Here is a 12748-nt window from a genome sequence, read left to right as displayed (position 1 = left end):
GCTGATGTATCGCGTGATCAGATCAGCTGTCATGTGCTTGAAACTGTGCGGGAGGGGTTGACGTATCTTTTTACATTAGGTTATGTTCGTTGAGCAAGTCGGCGAAAATGTAAATGTTCACCGAACCGACGTCAAAAGGTTCGCTCATCTCTAATTACAAGTATATGAAAATAGCGTCTAAAAGGAATTGAACTCTCTTGCCACCTAAAAGTCAATATTGACCCCTTAATGAGCCTTGCTAAATGACTTAGGCTATTAAACCAAACCATATGCTCCAATTGCAGATACATTTTTTTGAATATTTGCCTTTCTTGAGAGCAAAGCAAAAGGTGTGATTTTTACTGAATGAGATTCCTCTGACAGGGAGTAAGGTTCCTCTTTGTGGAAAGTGCTAAGTTGGCGCAAGGAGACTTATAAAACATGCAATGATCCTCTGGGAATTTAAATATGCAGATAGGTCGATATTGATATTTAGGATGATGGGGCATATAGAGACTATTTGCATATTTATATTCCCAGGGGAGCATTGCGTGAACTAAAATGTTTCCTTATGTCTGCTTGCATTCTCCACATTGAGAAATGTTCCACCCTAAGGCTCGCTAATGGATTCGGCATGAGACAAAAAGAATCGCAGCATGCTTCTAGTTGATGCGCAAGTTACATAGCACTCACCCTTTCAAGTCTATGGGTGCAATGGTATTCCTTGAACTGCACTCTAACATCTGATTACAGTCCGATTTTCTCGGACTCACAAAGACAATCGAGAAATTATCAGGCAGGGAGATATGAGTGACACTCACTGATGCTATCTCCTGGGAAAATAGGACCTGGAGATAGCCACAGACTCCCAGAAATGCAGGGCAAGCAAGACTGGAGAGAGATTGCTTCAGGCCTGTCAGGACCTGAATCACCTGACTGCTGGTGGGCGTGGCCTAAGCTCCAGGGAGCTAGGAGCTGAAGGAAAACTCCTAGAAAGGTAACTAAAGAATAGCGCTACCAAGGGGCACAGACAGAGACATAAACAGATCAGGCCGGGGTCAGAGCACGGGATAGCGTAACGGTACCAAGGGACTAGACAGAAAGGATAGTAGGGGCCAAGCAGAGGTCAATACCAAACGGACAGAGAAAGTACAGAGAGGGAATCCAATAAACAGTATCCAGAGAACAGACCGAGTCAAAAAGCCAAGAGATCAAGCAAATTAGCACACAGCACAAAACATACTCAGGGGTCAATACACTTAGCCAATGGCGGAAGTATCACTGACAAAGGAAACTCCCAGATGGAGGCTATAAAAGGTCCACCCAGGATCAGTGTGAGACTACAGGAGTTAACCCTAAAGGAAATGAAACAGACAAACCATGACAGAAATTTTGTTTTCTTCTCCGCACATATGCTACGGTTCTCTCATCCAAGGGAATCTGATCAACCAAGCTCTGATCAGAGTTTGATCAGTGTCAGCTTAGTGTGAAGTGTCGTTATTATAATCGACCCTTTCCTCTCGCATGGGAGAAACTACCCTTGAGTGACCCAGGCCTTAGACACCATATAACTTTAGTGACAAGAAAATAAACAAAGCAATGGCTGTTGAAAGATGAGGAAAAAAACAGGCACAAAAATGGCTCAAATGAGAAGGGGTTAAAATGATTGAACTTGTGAGGAGACGTGGCACAAGGTAATGTACAGGGGTTGGACAAAATAATGGAAACACCTAACTTTTGGCATCATAATCTTCGAACATGTGATAAACATGCAAACCATGACATATGGTAATGTTTTGTAGTTGATTATTTGTGTTATGTAATATCTGTACGTAAATTAACTGTTTGGCATAATTGTAAGAACATTGATGAGAACCTGATACCAATGGCAGACCTCTGGGATTTTCAGAGGCCAAATTGTTGGTGCTCGTATGGCAGGCGCTAGTGTAACAGAAAATGCCCAAATGCTTGGCGTGTCAAGAGGTACTGTCTCCAAAGTAATGACTGCATTTGAAAGAGAAGGAAAAACGTCCGCAGCAAAGCACAGGTCCGGCCAAAAGTCAAAGCTGACTTAGAGAGACCGTGGGACTTTAAAGCGAATTGTGAGGATCGCAAGACCACGGCTCCGAAAATCCTGCTAAGCTCAATGAACACCTACAGAACCCAGTTTCCATGAAAACTGTTCGTCGGGAGCTGCACAAATCTGGATTCCACGGAAGAGCTGCAATTAGAAAACCGCTGCTCTCAATGACAAATGTTTCCAAGCGTTTAGAGTGGCGTAGAAACCTCCAGAATTGGTCCCTCGAGCAGTGGAAACATGTGATATTCTCAGACGAATCATCGTTTATCCTATTTCCGACCTCTGGCCGAGTGTATGTTTGGAGACAGCCGAAAGGGGCATTCCATCCAGACTGCATTCTCCCAACCGTAAAACATGGCAGAGGTTCTGTGATGATCTGGGGTGCTATTTCATGGAGATCCGCCGGGCCAATGATATCCCTTCATGGAAGAATTAACAGCCAAGATTATTTAGGCATTTTGGGTGACCAAGTGCATCCAATGGATCAAGCACTGTTCCCGGAGGGGACAGCCATCATTCAGGATGATAATGCACCAATTCATACAGCTAGAATCGTTAAAGCATGGCATGAGGAACATTCTAATGAAGTTGAGCATCTCATCTGGCCCCCACAATCCCCAGACCTCAAAATTATTGAGCATTTATGGTCGATTTTTAGAGATTAAAGTTAGACGTCGATTTCCGCCGCCATCGTCGCTCAAAGAACTGGAGGGTGTTATAACTGCCGAATGGGCTAAAATTCCTTTGGAAACAATTCACACTTTGTATGAACCCATACCTCGGAGAATTGAGGCTGTAATCACCACAAAAGGTGGACCTACACCATATTAAACTAACTTTTGTTGATGTTTCCAGGTGTTTCCATTATTTTGTCCAACCCCTGTACATCGGTAGTTTGGGTGCCATGTTTTGGAAATCACACTACAGTGTTTGGCGTATATGCCGGTATATATGTGTCTGTGATATGTGAGTATCTGGCTGCAGACGTGTTGTAATGTCTTTTCTCTCCTTTGTCATTCTTTTGCTTAGATTGAGCAGTTTGTTTATGCATCACCTCATGATAACAAATCGTGGGAAATGTTTGAAGAGATGATCACGACAGCAGAAGGGTTTTACCAAACGCTGGGCATTCCATACCGTATTGTGAACATCGTGTCAGGTATGCACGCTGCTCCTCCAGTGCTTTGTGAGGGAATGGGTATGACCCCCACACATATTAGTTTAACGTCAGCCAAACCCCCCCATATCGACGAGTCTGAGTATAGGGGAGCCTTGACCAATGATGTCTGAGGAGATAGGGATTCACAATGGAAAATCCTCATTAAACCCATTAAATCTTGGCTTTTATAGCATGTATGCAAGGACCATAATCCTTTTTAGGGTTGTAAGTGCAGACAGTAACAGCACTCAGCAGTAGTCCTATGTCATCAGTTCAGAAAGGTGAAGAAAACTTGCATGTATACAGGATAAATGATGTGAAGACACAGAAATCCTTGAGACAAGTACCTGTTCATGCAAAATGGCATTGCACAGAGGGAGCGCCATTTAGCCTATATTCCTGCGGTATGTTAGAATAAAGCGCTTAGACTGTTCAGCTTGGAGGACCTCAGCTGGACTGCTTCAACCATTCCCCTCTCCTAGATATTCTGGCCTCTGGCAATCTGGATTGCCAGTGTTAGGTCTTGTACTGCCTAGTGAATGAGTGGAGGATTCAATGTGCCCCAGGTTATTAGTCAACGGAATCTTGACAGTATGGCTTTAATCTGCTGGATCATAGCATTGTGAAGCTGCTCGGAGCCTGCACTGAGAGCCCCGCTGCCAGGAGGAAATGAACATTATTCCCCCGACAGCCTCTGGCTTTCAGTCATAGTGGCACGAACGGCGTGGCTTCAGTTACTGCTCTGTAACCTCGCCCCAACACATGACAGGCGGCTCATCAGTAGATTTTTAAAAATGTTTATATTAAAACCCTATTTTAAATAGGTTGTCTTGTGCTGATGAATCGATTCCTTTCTTTCTTTTTTATTAGGTTCTTTAAATCATGCAGCAAGTAAGAAGTTGGATTTAGAAGCCTGGTTTCCAGGCTCTGGAGCCTTCAGAGAGTTAGTGTCATGTTCTAACTGTACTGACTATCAGGCTCGACGGCTGCGGATTCGTTATGGACAGACCAAAAAGATGATGGACAAGGTAATCTTTAGAAAATGATCAATTTAAGCTTGTTACTACTAATATTCAATTTAATTAAATAAGTCAGCAACTTGAAGTTACCATTTCTCTTGAATAGGGTATGTCCTCAGGAGTTTGTTGGTGATGGAGGTAATTGATTAATCCGCTATGACCCATCAATTTGACAGGACTGCGGAGCTGACAGGTCCTCTGTAAAGAGGTTTCTTACCCCTTACATCCTCTATCCACAGTGCTTGACTTTTTCTCGTAGTGCCTGTAATGGGGGCCAGGGTGGTAGCCATACTGAGGGATTGCTGCTGCTTCCTAATCACACCCCGACGCTCCGCTACAGAAATATCATGTCCATTTTGTGGTGAGCTGTGTGTGTCACGTATTTCACCCACCTGTGGGTCAGAATCCTTCACAGCATACAGGGCTCCAATCCGTCGCAGACACACACAAATGTTCTCAAAGTCCAAGTTCATTTTCAATAAAACTTTACTTAACTCGTGCATCTTCATAACAGTTACAGTCCATCCATTTTCCCAATACATGAGTAATCCATCTCCTGCGTTTTCCCTGGTCTGCTCCCTCAGCTTTTCTTCCTGCACCGTGGCTCCCAGGCCCGCAGCTTCCTGAACCATCCAGCTAGCTGATACTGAGTGCTCCCCGTCCACTTTCCCCATCTTGGGTGAAAATTCAGGTTGCCTCTGCAATTCCTGTTCGGACCGTAAGTCCCGGACGTCACGGGAGGTACCCACAGACTAGCCACTGATTCCTCCAGGCTGCCTCGCTCTCTTAACTCTACACACTGTTGCTCTGTTCAGCTTTCTGTCACGACTCCTTCTAGAACAATTCTCCTCAAACAGCTTTAGCTCCTCCCACTACCTGAAAATTACCTCAGGAAGGCACTCTCCCTGCCACTACACTGGCTCCACCCCCTTTCTCAACTGTCACTACTCTGACTGAAACCAGTTCTCAACACAATCTAATCTCCTACTCCACAGTGCCCCCCTAACACTAACCCGTAACTACACTGCCATAACCCTTACCAATGCTGACCTACCACTGCCACTGACTGTCCCTATTCCTGTCCCTAACACACAGATATCAGAACAGTGTCAGCCCTTATCATATTAAACAGTGTCAAATATCATAAACCACACAGGGCACACAGCAAACACAAAAAGTACCCAGTTTCAATAGGTAGGCATGCACAGGAATGCAGGGCTCAAACCAGCCGCCTGCACACCCTCTTACATGCCACATGTTTAACCACCATTCATGTTAGAAATGTGGGCAAGAAGGATCTGGGAACCTGCTAGTAGGGGGGATCTAGCTGTAGAGATCACCAGTTCTGTGGATAGGTGATAAATGTATTTTGAAAGGAAAACCCTACTAAAGGGGTTATCGACTACTTTACAAGTCCCTCTCATGTGAACTCACGGCCATAGATAAGCTCTCTTGTAAATATGTTGCTTTCCCAAATTCTTCTGTAACATGAGATGCTCCTCTGGTCACTTGATCTCCGACTGAGAATCCTCTGACTATGTTGTCCCTGATTAGAGGGAGACTTGTCATTCCAGAGCAGTGGGCAGGGAGAAGCCATCAGGGACCCCGCCTATCTGGCTAGTCTCCAGTGATGCTTGGTACAGTGAAATCTCTCTCGTAATTCCCATTTGTACTGAAAAAAAAATAATTTACCGTTTTTAGATGCTAAATACTTTGATCTGTGTTATCTCCACAAAGGAGAGGCGAAGTTCAAAAAAAAAAATAATTTGCAGTGCCTATTGCATAATGAACCACATGAAAAGTTTCGTGAAAGGTCCTCTTCATTTTGTAACATGCTTAGAAAATGCGTTATTTGAGTACTTTGTTTTATGACATTTGGAAGTGTAGTAAATATGTTTAAAGGGAACCTGTCAGCAGGATTGTGCACAGTAATCTACAGACAGTGTCAGGTCGTTGCCGTTATACGAATTATGATGATACGTTGGTTGATGAAGTCTGCCTTGTGGTGGTTGTTTAATCTTTGTTTTCAGTTTTCAGTTAATGTTCTGCCCGTTCTGTGGGGCGGCCTGTGGTGAACGTCTTCATGTGGTACCTGATTAGCTAATCATCTGTATGGCTTCTGGGGCAGCTCACTGATCCCTCAGTGACCTACCCACTATTTTACATACTTCATAGAATTATGGTTTGAAAAAAACCCAAAACATCATATTCATCAGGCAGGTGCTGGCAGTGGCGCCTGTACTGTGGCATGATAAGGTGGATAATATGCCTATTTTACACATTAATTTTTTTTTTATTTATTTATTTTTTTTTTACAACAAAACTCTATATTTATCGTAGTGCAGTACCATCTATCGCGTTCCGGCACCTGCCTGATGAATGTGAATTTTTTTACAACCATAATACTATGCAGTATGTAAAATAGGGGGCAGGTCAGTGAGGGGTCGGTGACCCGCCAGAAGCCATGATGAATACCTATCAGAGCACCACATGAAGATGCCCCCACAGGCCGCATATCATTAAGTCAAAACTGAAAATAAAGATTATACAACAACCACAAGACGGATTTCATCAACCCATATTTTATTCGGTGTACGGCGCCGACCTGACACTGTCTGTAGGTTACTGTACACAGTCCTGCTGACAGGTTCCCTTTAAATAGCTGCACTAGTATAATTTGTACCAAATCTCTCAATAATGTGCAACATTTGATAAATGTGGAGTGGCAGAGTTGAGGGGGGTACACTAAAGATTTGCTGCAAATTACTTCATTGTGACACCATTTTTGTTGGCTTAAAGCTTTTAGAAAAAAATAATAGTGCAGTTTTTGATGTAGTGGCAAATCCAGAAGTAAATTATAACAGTGAAAAGAAAGTTATTGCTTCTCTTTCCTGCTGGTTTTGAATAAAAAAAGTAAATAAAAACTGCAGAACTGCAAAACCAGCTGTCAAACCACACTAAAGTCCCCACAGACACCTGGCAAATTTGTTGGCACATGTCAGTGTATGTCCTGGTAAATAGCTGCAGCATTTATATGATATTTGTTTAACCCCTTCCCGACATGCGCCGTACTAGTACTGCGCTGCCGGCACTGCATTAGTGCCAGCCGCAGTACTAGTATGGCGCCCCGATCACCGCGGTCTCACGCTGAGCGCCGCGGTGATCGGGTGCGGGTGTAGCTGTATATGACAGCTGACACCCCGCAGCAATGCCGACGATCGGCGCTATCGCCGATCGCGGGCATTTAACCCCTCTGATGCCGCTGTCAGTGACAGCGGCATAGAGGGGGATCGCGCAGGGATGGGGGCTCCCTGCGCTCTCCCACCGGAGCAGCGCGATGAGATCGCGCTGCTCCGGTGACCTGGAAGGAGTCCCCGGATCCAAGATGGCCGCGGAACTCCTTCCGGGTCATGAGATGCCCTAGCTTGCCAGCGCCTGCAGAGAGTTCCTAATAGCAGGCGCCGGCAAGCCTCTGGAACGTGCCTCTCCAATCGGTGATCTGACAGAGTGCTGTGCAGAAAAAAAAAATTCCTAAATAAAGAAAAAAAAAATAAAATATTCCCATAAATACATTTCTTTATCTAAAAAAAAAAAAAAATCACACAATAAAAGTACACATATTTGGTATCGCCGCGTCCGTAACGACCCCACCTATAAAACTATATCACTAGTTAACCCCTTCAGTGAACACAGTAAAAAAAAAAAACGAGGCAAAAAACAACGCTTTATTCTCATACCGCCAAACAAAAAGTGGAATAACACGCGATCAAAAAGACGGATATAAATAACTATGGTACCGCTGAAAACGTCATCTTGTCCCGCAAATAAAAAGCCGCCATACAGCATCATCGGCAGAAAAATAAAAAGTTATAGCTCTCAGAATAAAGCGATGCAAAAACAATTATTTTTTTATATAAAATAGTTTTTATTGTGTAAAAGCGCCAAAACATAAAAAAATTACATAAATGAGGTATCGCTGTAATCGTACTGACCCGAAGAATAAAACTGCTTTATCCTTTTTACCAAATGCGGAACGGTATAAACGCCCCCCCCCTAAAAGAATTTCAGGAATTGCTGGTTTTTGTTCATTCCGCCTCCCAAAAATCGGAATAAAAAGTGATCAAAAAATGTCATGTGCCCGAAAATGGTACCAATAAAAACGTCAACTCGTCCCGCAAAAAACAAGATCTCACATGACTCTGTGGACCAAAATATGGAAAAATTATAGCTCTCAAAATGTGGTGATGCAAAAACTATTTTTTGCAATAAAAGGCGTCTTTTAGTGTGTGATGGCTGCCAACCATAAAAATCCGCTAAAAAACGCTATAAAAGTAAATCAAATCCCCCTTCATCACCCCCTTAGTTAGGGAAAAATAATACAATTTTAAAAAATATATTTATTTCCATTTTCCCGTTAGGCTACTTTCACACTAGCGTCGGTACGGGGCCGTCGCGCTGCGTCGGCCCGACGTACCGACGCATGCTGTGCAAGCGCCGCACAACGGGGGCAGCGGATGCTGTTTTTCCACGCATCCGCTGCCCCATTGTGAGGTGCGGGGAGGTGGGGGCGGAGTTCCAGCCGCGCATGCGTGGTCGGAAATGGTGGACCGTCGGCACAAAAAAGTTACATGTAACGTTTTTTGCTGCCGGCGGTCCGCCACAACACGACGCAACCGTCGCACGACGGTTGCGACGTGTGTCAATACGTCGCAATGCGTCGCTAATGTTAGTCTATGGAGAAAAAACGCATCCTGCAGATGACTTTGCAGGATGCGTTTTTTCGCCAAAACCACGCATTGCGACGTATGCAAAAAAACGCTAGTGTGAAAGTAGCGCTAGGGTTAGGACTAGGGTTAGGGTTGGGGTTAGGGCTAGGGTTAGGGCTGGGGTTAGGGTTGGGGTTAGGGTTTCAGTTAGAATTGGGGAGTTTTCACTGTTAAGCACATCAGGGGCTCTCCAAATGCGACATGGCGTCCGATCTCAATTCCAGCCAATTCTGCTTTGAAAAACTAAAACAGTGCTCCTTCCCTTCCGAGTTCTCCTGTGCACCCAAACAGTGGTTCCCCCCAACATATGGGGTATCAGCGTTCTCAGGACAAGTTGGACAACAACTTTTGGGGTCCAATTTGTCCTGTTACCCTTGGGAAAATAAAAACGTGGGGGCTAAAATATCATTTTCGTGGAAAAAAAAAATATTTTTTATTTTTGCGGCTCTGCGTGATAAACTGTTGTGAAACACTTGTTGGTTCAAAGTTCTCACAACACATCTAGATAAGTTCCTCGGGGGGTCTAGTTTCCAATATGGGGTCACTTGTGGGGGGTTTCTACTGTTTAGGTACATCAGGGGCTCTGCAAATGCAACATGACACCTGCAGACCAATCCATCTAAGTCTGCATTTCAAACGGCGCTCCTTCCCTTCCGAGCTCTGCCGTGCGCCCAAACAGTGGTTCCCCCCAATGTATGGGGTATCAGCGTACTCAGGACAAATTGGACAATAACTTTTGTGGTCCAATTTCTCCTGTTACCCTTGGGGAAAAAAAATTCGGGCTAAAACATCATTTTGTGGAAAGAAAAAATGATTTTTTAATTTTCACAGCGCTACATTCTAAACTTTAGTGAAACAATTGGGGTTAAAAGTGCTCACCACACATCTAGATAAGTTCCTTAGGGGGTCTTCTTTCCAAAATGGTGTCACTTGTGGGGGTTTCCACTGTTTAGGCACGTCAGGGGCTCTCCAAACACGACATGGGTTCCGATCTCAATTCCAGCCAATTTTGCATTGAAAAGTCAAATGGCGCTCCTTCCCTTCCGAGCTCTGCCATGCGCCCAAACAGTGGTTTATCCCCATATATGAAATATCAGCGTACTCAGGACAAATTGCACAACAACTTTTGGGGTCCAATTTATCCTGTTACCCTTGGGAAAATAAAAAATTTGGGGCAAAAAGATCATTTTTTGTGAAAATTAATATGAATTTTTTTTTACGGCTCTACATTATAAACTTCTGTGAAGCACTTGGAGGTTCAAAGTGCTCACCACACATCTAGATTAGTTCCTTAGAGAGTCTACTTTCCAAAATGGTGTCACTTGTGGGGGTTTCCACTGTTTAGGCACATCAGGGGCTCTCCAATTGCGACATGGGTTCCGATCTCAATTCCAGCAAATCTTGCATTGAAAAGTCAAATGGCGCTCCTTCCCTTCCGAGCTCTGCCATGTGCCCAATCAATGGTTTACCCCAACATGTGGGGTATCGGCGTACTCAGGACAAATTGTACAACGACTTTTTTGGTCCAATTTCTCCTGTTACCCTTGGTAAAATAAAACAAATTGGATCTGAAGTAAAAATTTTGTGAAAAAAAAGTTGAATGTTCAATTTTTTTTAAACATTCCAAAAATTCCTGTGAAGCACCTGAAGGGTTAATAAACTTTTTGAATATGGTTTTGAGTACCTTGAGGGGTGCAGTTTTTAGAATGGTGTCACTTTTGGGCATTTTCTGTCATATAGACCCCTCAAAGTCACTTCAAGTGTGAGGTGGTCCGTAAAAAAAATGGTTTTGCAAATTTTCTTGCAAAAATGAGAAATCGCTGTTCAACTTTTAACCCTTATAACTCCCTAACAAAAAAAAATTATGTTTCCAAAATTGTGCTGATGTAAAGCAGACATGTGGGAAATGTTGTTTATTAACTATATTATGAGATATAACTCTCTAATTTAAGGGCATAAAAACTAAAAGTTTGAAAATTGCTAAATTTTCATAATTTTCGACAAATTTTTGTTTTTTTCACAAATAAATGCAAGTCATATCGAAGAAGTTTTACCACTATCATGAAGTACAATATGTCACGAGAAAACAATGTCAGAATCACCAGGATCCGTTGAAGCGTTTTAGAGTTATGACCTCATAAAGTGACAGTGGTCAGAATTCTAAAAATTGGCCGTGTCACTTAGGTGAAAACAGGCTTTGGGGTGAAGGGGTTAATCTCATCTATATTACTATTGGTGTTGGAGCCGGAAGTAAGGGAAATTGAGGCGCCGGACCCGGTGTTTGGCTTACTGACTCCACAGCCCTGACTGTTACTATATCACGCTGCAGATTTGTCCCTGGAGCTAATGAGCAGTGTGTGCATTAACCCTTATCCTGGAGGTTTTCCCAAGATTAGACGTTGTTGAAATCTCTAATTTTTGTTACAGGTTGAATATGTCCACATGCTAAATGCTACAATGTGTGCTACAACACGGACCATCTGTGCAATTTTAGAGAATTATCAAACAAGTGAAGGCATAATTGTACCGGAAAAACTAAGAGATTTCATGCCTCCTGGTAAGGATGAGAGACAGTTATCCTTTTTTCATTGAATTTGTCACAATATGTTTCTGCAGTTGATGAGGTTTTCTACATTACATGCAATGGCTGCCATACTATTATCAAACCATAACTGACATTTGGCAAATTTCAGCAAAAATATAATAAATTGCTAAGGTCTATCGCAGGCCTATTACAATAAGGACATTGGTGTAGTACATTCATGTAACCCTGACACTGGCAAAACGAGTTCCTCTGGAACGGTGACTGGTGTTCAGCTTCGCGGATATTGCGCACTGCAGCCACAGGCCCTCAGATGTTACAGGAACACTAGATGTAATGAAGTCGCAACTAAGGATAGCAATCTAATTTATAAAAATAAAGTGAGCATGTCGAAAATGATGGGTAGCATGTCCAAAACTTGTATTTCACATCTTCTAGTGTACACCGTCACAATGTTATCATGTGTCGGCACTTGCTAATATCATTTTAGTAGTATTCCAGCATGATTTGAATACTCCACCTCATCTTTCTGTCCTTCGTGAACTACACTACCACTGCACTGCCACTGTTCCCATGATGTCTGCATCAGGTTTCCCAGGACTCTTGAAATTGCTATGCCACAATGCAGCCATTTGGACGACCACTAAAGGGTTATTTCACTCACCCTTCCTTTAGACTATCCTCAGATGTCGAAAGGAACTGTGAGAACTGCACCCTGTTAAGGTCTTCTGATTGACTGCAGCGCTCACATAGCATAACAATGTCACACAAGCCCTGCCATACCCGCTGCTGGAATAGCAGGAGATGAGTATCTGTTGTTTTTATTTTACACTGGGGAATATAGTATGTAAGAAGGGGTTGTTGGAGAACCCCTTTAACGATAGTTAAAGTGCGGGATTAACTTAACCCCTTAGGGATATAGCCAATATTGACCTTCCTGATAGAGCCCCATTTCTCTATCGCTTAATTGGGGGACACAGGAAACCATGGGTGTATGCTGCAGCCACTAGGAGGCTGACACTATGCAAATAAAAAAGTTAGCTCCTCCTCTGCAGTGTACACCCCACTGACAGGAAGTAGGATATTCAGTTTAGCTTAGTGTCAGTAGGAAGTGGACACGGGTCTTTCATTAGACCCTTATCTACCTCAGTGTGCGTCGTTTTCTTTCAGGTTTTCCGGAGGGATACAGGATGAACAGTCACA

The 12748-nt window shown here is 43.3% G+C and overlaps 1 protein-coding gene across 1 annotated transcript in view; it reads left to right on the top strand.

Annotated features, from left to right (window-relative positions):
- The window catches only part of SARS1 (seryl-tRNA synthetase 1), a 79066-nt gene that overhangs the window by 48923 nt on the left and 17395 nt on the right, over window positions 1-12748 (top strand). Inside the window, exons 8-10 of the mRNA XM_077295419.1 lie at window positions 3089-3218; window positions 4089-4246; window positions 11431-11560. Coding sequence (XP_077151534.1) covers window positions 3089-3218; window positions 4089-4246; window positions 11431-11560 — 418 coding nt within the window. The remainder of the gene's footprint in view (window positions 1-3088; window positions 3219-4088; window positions 4247-11430; window positions 11561-12748) is intronic.

The sequence above is a fragment of the Ranitomeya variabilis genome, chromosome 3 (genome assembly GCF_051348905.1).
Source record: "Ranitomeya variabilis isolate aRanVar5 chromosome 3, aRanVar5.hap1, whole genome shotgun sequence".
In the NCBI taxonomy this organism is placed as follows: domain Eukaryota; kingdom Metazoa; phylum Chordata; class Amphibia; order Anura; family Dendrobatidae; genus Ranitomeya; species Ranitomeya variabilis.
The sequence above is the reverse complement of the archived record's forward strand: the minus strand, read 5'-3'. Positions and strand labels throughout refer to the sequence as shown.